Consider the following 19,319-nt stretch of genomic DNA (forward strand, 5'->3'; position numbering starts at 1 on the left):
TTTGTTCGCACTGTCTATTATAGATAGAAATATAAAGAAAAATGAATTTTTGGTAAAATGGTTTCAATTATGCGCTATTTTGGCGATTTCCTGAAATAGCGGCCTTAATGACAAGGCTTTATTATAATATTAAAGAGTATATTGAGGATGAAGAAGTTTGGCTTTTTTTTTCGAGAGGAGTAAAATACATTTACGCATTGAAGACCCCGAAACGGGGCCCATATGTCGGGCTCGGGTGTAAACACCCCCTACCGACTAAAAACCTCCTCTGTGCTGATAGCACTGAAGGCTTTTACAGCGAAGCCGGGAGGGGGCCTTGGAGGCCGAAAATGTAGCTCACAGGCGCGGGGCGTCTCGGAAGGAGACTCGAACCTCGGACCGCCTGCTCACTAGGCTGGATGGAGAGAAGATTACTAACGATCTAATATATCTGTTAAAAAAAGAAGTTTGGCGTGCAGTTCCTTGCACTACGCGAATCTCTGCGACCCCCGTAGCATCCACTACTTAAGTACGTCATATACTTTTTGACGCGAACTATTTAGAAATCTTAAATTAAGTATTGGTCTCCGCTGTACTCCAACTAGATACCGTAGGCGTAGTCACAAAGTGGGGCAACTAATACTATGCCCAAGTGGGCGTACTCGAGCCAGCCTCGAACAATGTGTGACGTTGACGTGCCACATGTTGTGTTAAACTTTGTTTATAAGTAGTTGAAAGTAAAATGCCGGGTTGCGTAGTTAAACTTAATAATAATAATAACTACAAGAAATAAGAAAGACACTGGGATCACATATCACCAGTAAGTATTTTATTAATTTCAATGTAAAATAACACGAAGCGTATGTTACAAAATTCAAGATGCCACTCACACAAGCATCTAATAGTTGCCCCAATAAAAAAGCTATTGTTCTTGGGTAGTGCGGTATCTAGTTGGACTAAGTTACAAATGTTTTTATAGACGTAAATATCTTTTCATTGATAAGAGGCTTATTTTTAAGGTTTTGGGATATGAATAAGTACCGATATACATACTATTTTGGTGATAGAGCAAATATTAACACATATTTACACGTTCCTAAGCTTTTCTTTGAGGTACTCCAGCATGCTTGCCAACGTTGTATGCTCCTCTATCTTTTTTTTTATTTTTAATAAAGGCAAGATGCACAACTTTACTTTAATGTTTGGATCTCCTTAAATTTTAAGTTATATGAAAATCCAAATATAGTAAGCTTCGTACTATTCCAAATAAAAGATTTTTTTATTAAAGTAAGGGACGAGACGAGCAGGACGTTCAGCTGATGGTAATTGATACTCCCTGCCCATTACAATGCAGTGCCGCTCAGAATTCTTGAATTCGTCAAGTGTCATTTGCCCAGTAATTTCACTAGCTTCAGTGCCCTTCAGACCAAAACACAGTAAAGCTTACACATTACTGCTTCCCGGCAGAAATAGGCGCCGTTGTGTTACCCATAATCTAGCCGGCATCCTGTGCAAAGGAGGCTGGCACCCACTGGTAAAATAAAATAAGAATTACTTGGTATTAATTTATTATAACACAAACCACACATTTTTCGTGGGAATTACTCTGAGTGAATTCTCCACACTATCCTTCAACTAACAAAAAAACCAGAATCATACACCAAGTCATTAGGAGCTATACTATCGACATATTGAACGCATGTGTGCAAAACGCTGTCCCAATTTGTACAAAAAATTGTCAATAGACTCAGTTCGACTTTGGCACTTCATCAAATATAAATTTACCCAAAAGATAATGTATTAACCTGCCGCTCAGACAAGGGTCCGAGACACAATAGACACCAAAAAAGTTTGAACCTTCTTTTGTTGTTACTACAAATACGATTCTAAATTATTGTTTTTCGATATATCTTCTATAGTTACGTGGTTTTTTTAGAACCGTTATTTTGAGTCGAGTGTCTGTTCGAGTTAAATCATGTTTCGGTTGATTCTCTTTCATCTTCGTCATCATCAGCCGGTAGACGTCCACTGCTGGACAAAGGCCTCCCCCAAAGATCTCCACGACGGTCCTGCGCTGCCTTCATCCAACGTATTCCGGCGATCTTGACCAGATCGTCGGTTGATCTAGTGGGGGGCCTACCAACACTACGTCTTTCCGGTACGTGGTCGCCATTCCAGAACTTAACTGCCCCACCGGCCATCTGTCCGTCGAACTATGTGCTCTGCCCACTGCCACTTCAGTTTCGCAATCGTTTGGGCTATGTCAGTGACTTTGATTCTCCTACGGATCACCTCATTTCTGATTCGATCTCGCAGGGAAACTCCGAGCATAGCCCTCTCCATTGCCATCTGAGCGACAATGAGCTTCCTCATAATTATCTTTCATACCGCAAGGCAAAGAGTGAATTGGACTTTTAGAAGATTAGAGTGCCACCAACTTATCTGTTCAAAGACTTACAAAATACTAGCGTATATACAAACGTAGCGTGCAAAAGAGAAGAACAACTCTAACGGAGACACAACGAGATATTACTGTCTGTATCTCCGTTCAAAAGAATTGTTAAAAAACGTTTGTGTGGTAAAGGTTACTATAACATAAACGACTTTCTTAATGATAATACAGGTTGGGAATGAAGCGACCGCCTCCAGCCTATTAAGCAATAAGTTTAATTTTATGAACCTAATACACGGACGAGTAAAAAAAGAAGGACTCCGTGTCATCTTACATAACAGTGAAGCACCAAGACAAGCCGGTAAACGTGTAAATACCATGCCCCACGCATACACTTACACTAATACTCGGCCGCCATTACGAGATTTGCCAACATCTGTGATAGATCAGTTTGCGTCGCATTAAAATAATTTAAAAATGCCGTGAAAATGTGTAAAAACAATTCTATAAAAGTATTTGTGGCAGATCAGTTTGCGTCGCATTAAAATAATTTAAAAATGCCGTGAAAAAGTGTAAAAACAATTCTATAAAAGTATTTGTGGATATATGAATATTTAAGGGAGAAAAAATTGTGTAACTGGTATCCCCCGTAACCGCACACACACTAGCATAACGGTGCTTCACTTGCTAATATCACGACGCGGAGTCCTTTTTTTACTAGTCCGTGACCTAATAATTAAGAAATAAAGCCATCTTTAAATTGATTAATAAAATTATATAATATTACTTTATAACATATTTTGTGAAAAAAAAAAGCCCACGAGTTTGTTGCGCCCATTCTTCTCACCTGAGAACCGAATGCCTCACACCTGTGAGGCATTCGTTTTTAGAATGGGTGGTAGTTTTTGACTTTCAATAAGTGATGTCACATCCTATTTGAATAAAAATATTTGAATTTGAAAAAACTGTAAATGATTTTAATTGACAATTCGTAAACAGTCAACAACACTGGTATTTGCTCCTAAGTCCTTAGTATTTTGAATAATAATCTAGCTGGTAACTGGCTAACACACACATTAACAAATCAAAATAGTTCACGCATTATCGTGCTGTCAAGATATTACCAGTGGGAGGCTCCTTTGCACAGGATGCCGGCTAGATTATGGGTACCACAACTGCGCCTCTATCTGCGGTGAAGCAGTAATGTGCATTACTGTGTTTCGGTCTGAAGGGCGCCGTAGCTAGTGAAATAACTGGGCAAATGAGACTTGACATCTCAAGGTGACGAGCGCAGTTGTAGTGCCGCTCAGTATGTTTGTGGTTTTTCAAGAATCCTGATTTGCAGTGCATTGTAATGGGCAGGCCGTATCAATTACCTTCAGCTGAACGTCCTGTTTGTCTCGTCCCTTTTTGTCATAAAAAAATGCGACACAGGATACTGCAACCTGAACAGATAAGTTGAAGGCTCTTTACTGCAAATAATTGTCGAGTCACTTCGAATGACATCGAAGTGAAATCTTATATCTTTAAACGAGCAATTCTTCTATATATATATATAATGAAAATGGTCTTTGTTTGAGGCTCTTTCACGCCTAACCCACTTATCGTATCGACATGAAAGTATCACCATCCGATGCGAAATTGCTGGCTACTTATTTTTCGAATTCCAATGTCCCTTCATTAATTTATTTCCTTTTAGAATTCGCCCTACGAAAAAAACATTGCATATAAGCGTTCACGACTGTTTCTCCTTAGCTTTAACCCTCGAACAATAATATTTTCAAATAAAATTAATAATCAACATTATCATTTAACTGTCCTTGTTTGATTTTTTTGATAGTTTTGTTTTTGTAAGCACTTCCAACAGTTCTCAGAACGGCTTTACTTAAGTACCCATACCGAAAACAACAGCCTTAATATACAAATCTTACAACAATAAGCGGCAAAGTTAAAACAGTCCAACACACAAACTTAAAAAAGATGACAAAGATTGGTATGGCCTTGGAGGAAGAAATAGTCCAGAAAGTAATCCTGTATATATATATATATATATGTATATGTATAATATATATATATTTAGCTATATATTTAGCGTGACAAGATGTAGCCTATAAGATAAATATTTCTATTAAAATTTATAAGTAATATACGTGTAACTCCAAAGGTTTTTGCGGTGCACGGTAGAATAGTTCGCAGATGACCGATTTTTTCCTACTTACTTGACACTTATCGTTATGTTTTGATTAATTCACACTACTATATCTTTGTAAATAGCAATAAAATTTTTTAAGCATCGTAAAAAAGTTGAAATTAAATAATTTCAAAATAACACCGACGACCATAAATATAAGGTAGAATTTAGTTTAAAAATTTAACATAAAAATTTTTGAAGAAGTTGTAAGCTGCCATCTGTTGACAACATTTGAGACTATTTGAACATCTTCAGTCATACAGAACTTGGAATTCGTTTGTTCTTTGAGCTATAGCAGTCGAATCAGCTTGCTCGTAATAGATGGCGCTAATATCAATAGTAATGCTAAGGAATATTGATTTATCCCTCCTATTCAAGATTCATACAAAATTTGATAGTAAAGCATTGGGTAAAGCAATCCAACGACACAAATTGTAGAAAATCAACGAAACACATTATAACATCACAGTCATAACTATTAAACTCCTCATACAAAAAGGATGAATTATTTTACCTTATCAGTTTTATCACTACTAGATATTATAATTCGTTTGATGGTAGGTGATTATCCCGAATCGCCACAGATCCAATTTATGCGCTTGAGAAATAGGAATTGAATCTGAAACTGACATTATTATTTAAACGATTTAACGTTATTTCAAACAATTGATTTTATATTTAGGTATATTAATATAATAAAGTAGAAATTGAAATTAAGTATGAAACGTGCCGTGCCATGCTTATGTCAAATACATAAGTTTGAAATAGTAATTACAATACTATGGCGACGAAGTATAGTCCAGCTAAGTTTGAAAGCGAAGACTGCTTAAAAACGTAGTGTATTCGACTCTCTCCGTTTTTTACAAGATTATAGCCGTCATCTGTCAATCTATCAATGACTGCACGTTTCATACCTTTTCATACGATCGCTTTTTCTTAGAGTCTCGCTAGGCTGGTGTTTGAATACAAGGGATATTTGCATTATATGTGATCTTAGTTGTCATACTAACCGACTTTCTATTATCCGCTTGGGCAATCCGACGAATTATTACTATCTTACTAATGGATTAAATTTATATCAAAACTGTGACAATTCATGCATAATATTTTTTTTAAACCAGCAGTACTTTTGTATGTCCAGTAATAAGTCCTCTGTATAGTAATACAGTCTATACTGTTCCTTTGGTTAGAGTGTTTCGAAGATGTATTTGACGACTTTATTATTATTACTCCCGTCTTGCTCCAGCATCCAACCATCCACCAAAAAAAATACAATCCTCACCAATCGGATTTGTGGTCTTCTTTTTTATTGGGGGAAATGAAGACCGCTGCTTTTGGACATTTGAAATACCAGGGTCAGTTGATGCGATGCCGTCTTCATGGTTCTCAAGTCGAGGTACAACGACAACTGTGTTTCGGTCTGAAGGGCGTCGAAGCTAGTGAAATTACTGGGCAAATGAGGCTTAACATCTTATGTCACAAGGAGATGAGTGCAGTTATCGTGCCGCTCTGATTTTTCAAGAATCCTGAACGGCACTGCATTGTAATGGGTACGGCGCATCAATTACCATCAGCTGAACGTCCTGCTTGTCTTGCCGCTTATTTTCATAATATATTAAAATAATATTCCTTGTGAGGTTATAATGGGTACTTTAAAAAGCGCGTATTTCCACTGCGCTGCAGCAAGCTGGTTCTCCATAACAGATGCGGGAACCGGAGTTTATTAGAAAAGTACATAGTCGCATATACCTACACGTAAAACTTCAAGTGCTTACAGTTGGAATCTGTGACAAGAAACCTGTAAGAAAGTCAATTTAAATTCAAACTTTATTAATCATATTTTAACTAAGATAAAATACGAAAGAAAGTAGAATATATTCGTGATGAATAGGCGAATTAAATGGAAAGAGGTGTGGTGGGGGCAGATTCTTGCCGGCGATCTCTACGTGAGTGCCGGTAGAGCAATCAAGAAGAAGTGGACGTTTTATAGATTTGATGTTGGCTTAGCTTGGTTGGTTGGTTGGTCTGGCGCACCCCAGTATCAACTCAACCATTTGACCACTGGACAGGCTGTTCCATATGTTTGACAGCTAATTTTTTGTGCCTATTTGAAGCGCCACTCGCGAGCTTCTCGAGAACTAATTTTTGACGTACAATACAAATAGCTGCGAGAGAAACGTATAGTATTCTGAAGTATTTTTGCATTTTGAATTAATTTCAGTAGTTCTCTGTGTTATTTATACTTCAGGAATCAACGTAATAAACTATAAAGTACACATTTTTTTTATAAACAGTTTATCGATTTGTTTAGCTGCGGTTGTCACCACTAGTTTTAGTTCCACAGACTCACGCTACATTTCCAACAGCGCCAAAATGGCAAATATCAAACCGGCACAAACTTTGACAGCCGTCAGTCCAGTGGTATATATAGTAGAGGTCAGTGATTTGACCGCATGCACCACAGAGAAGTAGAAATTGTCGGGAACTTTCTTCCACGTGTAACTAAGCTATGTAATGAGCTTTCTTATGCATTGTTTTCAGGACGATTAGCTACCTTCAAAAGAAGCGCGTACACTTTTCTAAATCACTTAGCACCAGGTGACCCGTACGCAGGCTTGGTCTCTATTCCATAAATAATAAGGTTGGATCAAAAATATCGAAGATGCGATGTCCACATCCTTGAATCAACGCATGCAGGGAAGGTGTTTCTAAAATGAAACATTTAAGAAAGCCCAGGGCCGCGCGTTCCAAGAACTTCGACTAAGGCTTAAAGGCCTAGAAAAAAAAACAACAAAAGAACTTTATCTGCGTTAAAATATGACAAAATATACGTCAGAAACGGAAATGTAAATTTGCTTGTGTAACATTTTTATATGAGAAAAAATGCAAAACAAATTCACAGCGACACTTATTTTATGCGTGCTTTATGATATAAGCACAAATTTCGTTTAATTAACAATTTACTATGTCTGAAAATTTTCATAAAAGCTGCTACACATCCCGTTGCGCCGGATATAAATATCGTACACTATCAACGAACACCGGCGAAAAGACATCACGAGACAGCAAAGAGGACAACATATTTGATCGTAAATTTAAGGAGTTGAGAACGGCTATCACATCACGGATAAACAAACAGGTAACAGATACGAAGTCAGCCAGAGAGTCTATCAAAGTAAAAATTGACAAAATTGACGCGAAAATAACTTCGATGCTTGAATTAAAAGAGGCAGTCGCTATGTTGAAGAAGGACTTGCAGTCTGCCGAAATCGCTCTCGAAACAATGGTGGAGACAGTTGAAAGATTGGAAAGTATCGTTGGTGTCAGCGAGGTCTCCAGTGTCCAATCTCGCCGAGGCTCGTTCATAACACGTAAAATGCCTTATTAAAACGTAACTTTTTGTTATCTATTTAAAAGAAAATTGTCATTAGTCGCGTTGATTACTTTGTTTTACTTTTCGATATTATTTCATTACAGATAGTGACCCAACCAAACCTAAAACTCTGAGCGGCATCGTAATAAACGCTCGTCATTTTAAGACACGGTGTTAAGCCTCATTAGTCTAGAAATTGGTAAAAATTTTGTATCATGTGGCAGTGTAAGAGTGGAGGGAGGGAGAATTTCTTTCTCCCCTGAAACCACTCTCATCAAAAGGTACCATTTTATTGTAATCAATTAATGTAACCTTACCTTAAAACAGATAAAGTTGCTTAAAAAGTCAAGTAATAAGCCCCTCTTCGCAGGGCTATATTTTTTATAAAAAAAGGGAGATCCAATCTCTATCATCTATAAATATAATTTATTTCTCAACACAATAAACAAGAATTACCTAAAATTAAATTTTAGCGTTAACGAACGGAACCATCTAAGCTTTTTTCGATAAAATAACATAGATGATTTTGCTGAAATCCAGTTCCCGAAGTAAATCACTTTCGATACTCAGCAGAGAAGGCTTTGATAAACGGTTTTGTCTGTAAACTTTATTTATTTTTGTTAACGAGTGCTTCCAGTGCAAGTGGAAGTTTCTATTGTGGGTGTGTGAAACAATAAACGATCAGTAACTAATTGTTGTATATCATGATAATAAGCGCCTTTGAGAAATAATCGAAATTGTAGAAGTAAATAAAAAACCAATTAAGATTTATCACATTTACTTACATAATAAATCGAATATAATGTTTGAGACACATAATCAGCTTTTAGCTGGGACGAGCCTTGCCGTTCACTACATTATTTGGTAACAACAAAATTTTAACATTTCATTTAAATCTAAATGTTCAAAAAACATTATTTAAAATTGTCTAAGAAGCTTGGTATACAATTGCATTGTAATAAAACAAGGTATAAAATATAGAATATTATAAGTATTGTTGAGAATATAAAAGATAAATAGCTCATTAGATACCTACCACATTAGATAAGTACTATTCTACAATAAACACCCATCAAAAGCTACAGAGCTATCAATACATCAATTTAAATCTTATATTAAAAGAAATTCAATAAGGGAAACCTATTATAATAGATGATTTTATAAATGAGAAATTAGCTCGGCCAGATGTCGCACGATCTTATAAGAACAGCTTGAAAATGTGTTTGCCCTTAGGTTGGGTTAGGTTATGACCCATCTACACTAAAATTATAAAGATAAGGTTTCTAAGTTTGTGAGGTTGTAGGGGACTAAATTTTATCGACCCCTTTCCGAGACTATGCAAAGCGTAGTCTCGATTTCAAGCTTGTTCTGGTTCTCATCGATTCTATCCCGGGAGATGATGGCACGGCCGGTGTTGGAAGCATATGCCGTGCTGAAGTTTGCATTGCAATCAATAATTATAATTTGCAGCATATCATTGATATGCAGAAGAAACATATAGGGCATAGCATGCAGCCTTGCGGGACACCAGTGCTTATGAGTTTTAAGTCGGAGCTACACCGTTGATTGCTTGGCGCTCCGATCGGCCAAAGGCTAGTTACCCATTTGTACAACCTCTCGGGAAGCCCATATGTTGTCGCAATAAGTGCTATGTGCCACCCCCTATCGAAGGCCTTTGCTATGTCCTAAGTCAATGCCAACACCCCTTCGACATAAGCGCTCGAGCCCATTTATGGGTGAGATATGCAACAAGATCTGAGCTGAGCGAAACTGACCGATACCGTATAACTGTAAGCATACACCCTTATTAGGGATAGAGTGCACTAAAGCCGCACACAATAATTATTTCGGGACAACGCCTGATTAGTAGGACTACCCAAAAAGACAGGCGAGGACCGAAGCCAATTCAATTCAATTCATTTTTAGTCCAAACAAACAAATTCATTCAATTAACCCAAGAAATATTTCTAGAATATTCTTTAAAATAAATCTATTTAAATGTTAGAGCAGCATTCCTGTGATCCTAAAAACTGCATTAAATTATAATTGTAATGTACTTAAAATACGACTAGCAAATAGACTTAGTTACTAAAAATTTAAGCTAAAATTTGTCCTGTTGACTTTGGATTTTGCCAAGCAAGAATTAAAGACATTTTTTGTATTACTATGCAACAAATATGAATTAACAAACATCGATAAATGCAACAAAATCAAGACTGTAACAATAAACATAATATACAACTAGAAAAAAAACATTTTGTGCACCAAAATTTCTTCAGCCAAATTGTCCTACAATTTGTTAAAACAAATATCATTACACAAAATCAATGGTAGCTCAGCTACGTTCATTACGTTTTTCTGTTTATAACATTTTAGAAAATATTATAGATTTTACACACTTTATACACAATTTATCTATATCTCCTGAAGTGATTGATATATTACATATATTTTTTTAAATAAATGCTAGTTAGCGCCTGTTAAATTTTTTGGGTAAATACTCGATGATAAAGACGTCTAATGTAAGGTCTCAACCACAGACATAGAATATATTGAAAAACAGCAAGATAGAAAAGGTAAGCGAATCCATTGTTGATTGACAAGTCGTAAACAGTCAGCCACGCTTGATATTAGCTCCATAATAGTATTTTGAATGTTAAACCGCTAGGTAACACATTTATTTATATAATCAGTCACAAATTATCAGGTTGTCTATAAGTAATAATATAGTATAATAGTCTATGGTTTCAATACCTCCTTCCTTGCTTCACAGAAGTAAAGAAAACTTAAATTAAGACTCAAATGACATTAAAAAAACTATTTAAGAAGGGTTAAATTGCATTGCATCGAACAGGGATTATAAAATTCTGTAATTTGACGCAATTCCAGAAAAACGTTCCAAACCACAATCATGTCGAAATTGAGTTATGAACACAAAACTAGTCACGTGATTCATATTACAAAAAAATGGCAGCCCTACTGTCACTCTTTCTTTATGACATCATGACTTAGTAGCCTTTTTTACGTTTTTCAGGAACTTCGTCCAATTTACTGTTCCTCTATCGGCATACATTATGTGATAATCATTACAAAGATATATCATTATAAAGATGTAATAATGATACATTTATATCTAATTTATATAATTATATTTCTCTACTGTCATAATAATATAATATACTCTCTTTATCGTATTCAATCAAACAGACAAATAAATGCTCTTAGTAATCCATCTCCGAATTTTTGACAGCAGGTCCTTTTCCTTGAGTAATAAGCGTAAGAGTTGCGGTCAATTACCTGATACTTTGGTGTCTTCAATCGTTTCGGTTTTCGGGCGCACAGCTTGCTTGGTTGAGGTTCTTCGGGCTCAGGCTCTGAACGTGGACTCAGGTGTACTGGCGCCGCCGCCGGCTCTGTCGGACGTGGTTTCGCCCAACGACGCAGCAAATTCTCTTGGTGGGCTCCTACTGGTATTGGAGCTGATAGTTTCCGCGCTCGTGCTATAACTAATCTTCTTTCAATCGGCTGTAATAACTCAAATGCTAGAGCGCGATCAAGCTCTTCACCCTCTAAAAGCAAATAGCGTGGAGAGTAGGATAGTTCACCCAGAGCAGCGCGCTTGTTACTCGACGTTAGTTCACGTTTGTACCGCTTACAAACGGCCGTGCTCCAGCGCGATAGGGCTTCAATGAGCACAAGTTCGCTACTAACACGAAGTGTATCTCGCCTCACAATCAACGACAAGTCTTCGTAGGTGAGGTCTTCAAGCTTTTCATGCTGGAGAGCTTCATCCGCATTTTCGTCAATTACTAAAAGGGCGTTGTGAGCCAACATATCACACCAACTTGAACATTGGGCGAGTAATTCGGCAGCACGATTATTTGTAAGCGCTGGTAAAGGTGGGGCGGAAGCTGCTCCAGGTAGTTTGGCACATAAATATCGTAGATCACGCATTATTTCTAAAGCGACCCCTGCGTCTAACATCTCGTCTAGTTTTCGAGCGCAGCGCTGTGTCAGCTGGGGGCAGAGGAATTTATAGCCAGCGTCGAGAGATGATCTTGCAGTCTGCACTGAGTTGAGTTGTGTTGGTTCGCAGTAATAATAACGGAGCAGGTTCTCGAAGCCCCGATGGTCGATGTAGTCGATGAGAATCAGGTCAGATTTGGTGGCGGCAAGGATAGCTGCGAAGACTGGACTAGTGGATTCGAGTACGCGGCGATGTCCAGGGTATCGATATGTGTCCCCGTTTATCCCAGCTACGATGACTAGGTCGCTTTGTAATTCGTCATCGTAAAGATTAGCGTTTGGGTAGATGCGAATACCGGAGCTGTCGCTACCAGAGCTGGCATTCTCGTTGACTATTTCAGCTTCTGGGCTAACTTCGTTCTGGCTATTTTGGCTATTTTGAATATGCTCGTCGCTGGGGGTTGGTTCTTCAGAAGGTTGCTGGTAGTCGTCGGTGTCGGTGGGTGTCGCTGGTACTGTTGGAGTCGTTGGTATTACTGGTGTCGCTGGTGTCGCTGGTGTAGCTGGTGCTGCTGGTGTCGCTGGTGTCGCTGGTGTCGCTGGTGTCACTGGTGTCGCTGGTGTCGCTGGTGTCGCTGGTACTGCTAGTGTCGCTGGTACTGCTGGTGTCGCAGGTGCCGCAGGTATCTCTACCGGCAGCTCGAGAGGAATAAAATGGAAAAGTGGTGATGAAAGTGCTTCGACAGAATCTGTACGTGCGGGGTTCACCACGACAGTCATGTTGAATTCTGGTGACACCTGAAATTAATAAAATATTGAATTAAAATAAAGTAATAGGTACCTTCGCAGACGTGGTCGCTAACTATGGGCCTTATGAGAAAGCTCATGGTCGCTCAGAGGGCAATAGAGAGGGCTATGTTCGGAGTTTCCCTACGAGATCGAATCAGAAATGGGGAGATTCGTAGGAGAACCAAAGTAACCGACATAGCCCAAATGATTGCGGAACTGAAGTGGCAGTCGGCAGGGCACATAGTTCGACGGAGACATAGCCGTTGGGGCAATAAAGTCCTCGATGGACCGACGATCTGGTCATGATCGCCGGAATACGTTGGATGAGGGCATCGCAGGACCGTTCGTCGTGGAAATCTTTGGGGGAGACCTTTGTCCAGCAGTGGACGTCTTCCGGCTGATGATGATGATAAAAGTAAAAGGAGTAAGCTGAGAGATAATGAAAAACAAGTTCTTAGACTACGTTAAACATAACTGATTTAAAGGATTTGAGCTTTTAATTACTCTTAATAAAAAGATAACATTAATATTAATATAAATATAAATTACATTACGCAAAATAATTAACCGAAATGGTAAAATTTTAAGTATTTAGTTAGTATTGCATAATATGTAGATGAACATTCTTTCTTGTTATTTGGTTGAGTTCTCGTTACAGACTTCATAATCTTAGACTTATCTTTTAACAACACAAAAAAATTAAATTAATAATTCCAGCTTTTAGACCGTACGTCCTTGCTGCCTACAGGCAGCGGTTGTGTGGTTGCAATATTGCTTTTGATTTGTTGTCTTACTGTTTTCTTGTTTATTTAAGTAAATCGATTGATAACTTGACCAGGCTGTATCCGTGATGACGCCCAAGTAAGGCTCCCACTGAAAACCAGCGCTGCAGCTTGCTGCAGCACAATGCTGAGTGAGAGACCCGTATTTGATCATATACAACAATTATGGTTGCCATTATTTTAGATTTAGTATTGTTTTATTGTATATATTTTTTGTCAATTTTATTTTAGTGTTTTAAGCTGTGTGATCAAATAAAACAATTTTCTTTCTTTCTTAATGCTCGCTTAAATGTCACTGCTTGTCGCGGCGACGTGGGACGGGTCGTTCCCTTCCCGTTAAGGGAGGCGACGGCTGGCGTTATGCTCGTGACTGGCGCTACTTGTGGTGGCAGGATGTTGTAAGCTGTAAATGTTGACATAAAAGAGTGGCAATGAGTTTCTTGCCATTTCTTCACATTAAAGCTAAACCATTTCCGAAGTTGTGCTAAATGTAAAAAGAAAACTTACGACATTCATAAGGGTCATTTCCTTGACCTACATGAACAAAGTGATTCTGATTTTATTCTTAGTAAAGGTACTTTTAATACCTAATTTTGTAAAAAAAAATTGAAGTAATGCTTCTTTTGACGTATTTGGAAAAATTGTGAGAATGAACTCTTAGGTTCGCACACTCACATCAATTAATAATGATATGAAGATGGTTTCCAAATGTCTCTTAAATAATCTTGGTAACTATTACAGATACTATTCAGTATTATGGAGGATATAGAATCTATAGTAGCTATATTCAAAGTGCACAAATAAAATTTGAAAACAAAATTTTATGAACGGTGCTGGACTCGAACCCACGATCTCTGGCGTTCCGTGCCAGTGGGTCTACCAACTGAGCTATCTATCAATTGTTTAGATTTACAAGAGCAAATATTGGGGTTGAGCAGGTTATCAACTGTAAAGTAGATCTTGTAGTTGAAGCTACAACCTATGAGTTGAACAAAGCATACAAGATTTTATGACGATCCATCATCACTCGAACGGATAGTTCAGTTGGTAGAGCACGGGCACGGAACGCCAGAGGTCGTGGGTTCGAGTCCCACATCGTTCATAAAATTTTATTTGTGTATTAATCCTAGCAGTGAGGGCTGTCACTTTAAAAACATAACAAATTGTTTATATTCAAAGTGGTTATTCAAATATTTCTGAATCTTTATTTATGTAGGTACTAGCTACTCGCGACGTTGCCACTTGGACGCTATAAAGAGGCAAAAATGTATACGTCTGCATTTAGCGTCACAATATGTAGCTTATATGTTGTCCAAACGTCTTCATAAAATTACATTAATTAAATCTATTTAGTAGTTCGCCCGCCGCCGGACCGCACCATAGTATCGCGCACTCGGTTGGTCTTCATCAGAACTATTAAAATATTTATCCAAACGATGCAGCGAAAAAGACAAAGATTATCTGATTTATATACCAGATGCGATCAAAGATATTTCTTTTGATGTATCTCATCAATGATCAATGTGTTACTAAAAATGTGCATTAGAAATAAATTATCAATTAAAATATTTTTTTTATGATAATATCGTCTATTTATGATAATATAGTCGTGCAGGACGTTCAGCTGATGGTAATTTATACGCCCTGCCCATTACAATGCAGTGCCGCTCAGGATTCTTGAAAAACCCAAAAATTCTAAGCGGCACTACAATGTCACCTTGAGACATAAGATGTTAAGTCTCATTTGCCCAGTAATTTCACTAGCTACGGCGCCTTAGACCGAAAAACAGTAATGCTTACACATTACTGCTTGAGGGCAAATAGGCGCCGTTGTGGTACCCATAATCTAGCCGGCAGCCTGTGCAAAGGAGCCTCCCACTGGTAAAATTGTATTTATGGTTCACTATTTTGGCGATAAGGGCTTACACATAAAATATAGATTAATGTAGTCTCAGGCTTTTTTGTAGGGCTATTTAAGATAAACATTTCCGTGTCTAAAATATAAGGATAAGTGTTGATACATTTTGTCTGCAAGAGTAACAAACATCCATACAAACTTTCGCGCTTATAATATTTTTAAGGTAATCAAAGTTTGTATATTCTTTGGAAAACTTACTTCTTAATATTAAATTTTCTACTCTCAAATTATACCACTATTTTCTATTCATGTGACTTCAGACATCGAAACATAAAAAGAGCTTTCAAATTTATTAATGTCTTCTTGCCTTAGTTAAACGTTGTAAGATCTATAATGTTTATGCAACATTTCTGTAGTGTATATGCTCTTCAATACTAGTTGATAACCAGGACTGTAATCAAATCAATTAGCCCCTATGAAGAGCAAAGACCATATAAAGAGTCATTATTAACTTGTAAGTCATACAAATCGGTTCAGGTGTTAAATAAATTCCCAAGGGCAGCTAGCTATCTGTTCGAGCAGGTCATATAACACAATGTTCCTAATTTGTTCCTATTTCCGTTCTTTTCAATAATCATTGTGAAAACTTGGATTTAAGTTGACGACGTATGTATATAAGTATATAAATTAAACAAAAATAAGAACCTAAGCCCTAGTGAATAATAATTCAAAATTGATAATAGATAGTTTTGGTAATATCAGTAAATATCTAGATTAGATGTATATGTATATATACAAATTATTATATTATTCGTAGTCCGTGAATTTATTTTAGAAATTTTGACCGTTTTAATTGGCGGTATATATTCATAATAATACCTAGTGACATCATCATTTCAAATGCAGTACAAATAATTGATATAAGGGTAAAAGGTAAACTGAAATTGTCTCACATAAAATATATTCCAGACATCCCTTACGGCCTTGTCCCCAAAGAGCGACAGCGAACGAAAGCGAGATAGAAACGTCACTCGTCACGCCTGTACTCATAGTACAGGGTATGCCTAGTTTGGGGCAAGATAATTAAAGTGTGTCAATATTATTGTTATTATTCAATGACAAATTTGCAGTTTGTAAGGTAAACTTAACAATCACTGAAAATTTTTTGAATTAGGCGTTACTTTGCGGAAATCCATAATTATACAAATGATTTAAGTCTTCTTTAGTGTTAATTCCGCCAATATTTGTCTTTAAAACAATTCGACACGTGTTTCGCCTCTCTCGAGACTCAAAGTCTCGTGCCAGATTTTGGCGAGACAACACGTCCTGAGGATGCCTCGTGTAGAGGCGAAACACGTGTCGAATTGTTTTAAAGACAAATATTGGCGGAATTAACACTAAAGAAGACTTAAATCATTTGTATTAACAATCACTATAATTTATGTATTCTCTGAGGCATTTAAGGTATCATATGCTTTTATGTAATAGAAGCTCGCAAAAACAAAACATTTATTTAAGACTAGGGTTTCAATTTGATATTGACAGCCACAAACAGTTATGATACAGTCTGTTAATTAATTTAAAGATTTCTGATATTCTATATTGGTTTGTTTTATTTTGTGGTGCGTTTAGATTCAGAAATTTTATTCTTTGACAAAATTTAAGATTTATCAAACTATATAAAAATAATCTGATAGATACTTAACAAATGTATAAATCTACTTACTATAGTTACCTAAAATTAAGTTTATTTTTTACCTGAGAAAGTTAGAAGGATATAAAAATTCTAATTAGTTATTCATTTTAAACTATTATTTTAATTTGGTTTCTGAACGACGTGGGACACATCTAACGAAGATCAAAATCGTTATTTTTATGTAATTCCGAGCATTTTCATATTTATTCACCCTTTAAACCAATTAAAAAATTAATTTAAGACCAAAATTTGCCAAATCGGTCCAGCCGTTCTCCTCAATATATATAAATATACATAGAATATATATTAAATTCAATAGATACATCTCTTTCAGTACGATATGCGAGAAAGAAATTACTAGTCCATCTAAGCCGAGATTATTTACGTCTTACCTTTCCTCCAACTCACTTTCTTTAAGTAGAGGGGTATAAGATGAGCCACTAATTTGAATATCATCTACAACATCTGGTTGTGTCCCTCCACAGTGCGGTTTTCAAGGAACTCTCTTCCACGTACAACTAAGCTGTGAAATGAGCTTCCTATTGCGGTGTTTCCGAGACGATACGACGTGGGTGCCATAAAAAAAAGCGCGTAAAATTTCCTAAAAGGCCAGCAACACTCCTGTGACTCCTCTGGTGTTGCAAGAGAGTGTGGGCGGCGGTGATCACTTAACATCACGTGACCCGTACGCTCGTTTGTCCTTCTTTTTCATAAAAAAAGGGGGAGAGTACTGTGAGAGTCCCTTGCGCCGTTTCTTCCGAGCCGTGGTAGAATCAATTTAAAAAAAAAAATGGAAATTATGACTTAAATATTCGGAAAAATATGTGCACGCTTTAAATTTAAAGTCTAAAATATATTTTTTGCTTGTATATTTTCTTGTTGTTTAAACGTACTATAATGTTGATTTACCAATCGGATCCAATAAATTATTTTTGTATATGACAGCCAGATTTATGGCGTTCGTTATAGACCAAAACGTTATCTATCATAACGTAAGCCTATGATAATAGTTAAGAGGCCATAAGTAGTTAAATATTGTCATTTATGTCTTATTACTATGCGCATCTAAACTGCTTTTGGTTGACCTTGCCTGACCGCTATAACAAAAAATATATTTGTATAGGTACCAGGTTTTTTTTAAATGAAAATAAAGGACGAGACGAGCAGGACAATGTTCAACTGATGGTAATTGATACGGCCTGCATTACAATGCAGTGCCGCTCAGGATTCTTGATAAACCCAAAAATTCTGAGCGGCACTACAATTGCGCTCGTCACCTTGAGACATAAGATGTTAAGTCTCATTTGTCCAGTAATCTCACTAGCTTCGGCGCCCTTCGGACCGAAACACAGTTTACACATTACTGCTTTACGGCAGAAATAGGCTCCGTTATGGTACCCATAATCTAGATGGCAAATACTGGTAAATACATACTATAGTCAAATTTTTATGACCAAAATTCAATATACTCTGGTAACAGCGATTTCCTTTATAGAATGAGCACCGAAACATTTCGTAAAAATATATTTTCTCCAATAAATTCTACCTTCACCTAATTATAAGTCAAATACTTAATATCCGGTTATATTTTTAAATTATGTGTTACGAAACGGCAGTTATATTGACTATAGTCGCTCCTGAATTGCTGTTGTGTGACCTATATATATACTATTTGCATAGTTATGGTGTTGACTTGTTTCAGACTATATTTAGCGAGTGCTCGTTGCGAAACCAAACTCTATACAGTTTATTTGGAATGCTTTGAACCAATGCACCATGTGTTTTAGTATAGAATATCATTAGATACTTCATTAGATTATATGATTAAAATGCTTTTAGGATGTTGTTGGGGCTTCCGCGGTAGTGTAGGGCATCAGGTATGTTTACGGATGCACACGTGGATGTCTTTTCATCAATAATCCGCAAACGGACAGCCTCACTGATACGTTGGGTTCGTGCGAGTACTAACAATATCCTGTTGGTTATAGGTAATAATCCCGAATATGCTGTTCAGAGACACTGGGTTCATATACATACCCATGTATGGTGCCTGTACTGTATACCTGGTGCCTCAAAACAACGCAGATTTATGAATTAATTTAAATCAAGTATAATGTTCAAATGTTTTAATAATTCTGCTAATTTTTAATTTTTTTAATTACTCTACTAACAATATATGGATTTATAATGGTCTGAATTAAATGAATTTTATTTTATTTTATTATATTTGATTTGGTATCTATGTTAGGTTTGTCCCAAAGTGTTTTATATATTAGACACCTATTGCAAAAAA

The 19,319-nt window shown here is 36.8% G+C and overlaps 1 protein-coding gene across 1 annotated transcript in view; it reads right to left on the reverse strand.

Moving 5' to 3' along the window:
* Positions 1 to 8,696: 8,696 nt before the first annotated feature.
* Positions 8,697 to 19,319, reverse strand: part of LOC126972455 (BTB/POZ domain-containing protein 6-B-like) — a 42,662-nt gene continuing 32,039 nt past the window's right edge. The window contains exon 2 of the mRNA XM_050819234.1: positions 8,697 to 12,699. Within this exon, the coding sequence (XP_050675191.1) occupies positions 11,131 to 12,681 (1,551 nt within the window). The 5' untranslated portion in view covers positions 12,682 to 12,699 and the 3' untranslated portion in view covers positions 8,697 to 11,130. The remainder of the gene's footprint in view (positions 12,700 to 19,319) is intronic.

This window comes from Leptidea sinapis, chromosome 26 (genome assembly GCF_905404315.1).
Source record: "Leptidea sinapis chromosome 26, ilLepSina1.1, whole genome shotgun sequence".
NCBI lineage: Eukaryota > Metazoa > Arthropoda > Insecta > Lepidoptera > Pieridae > Leptidea > Leptidea sinapis.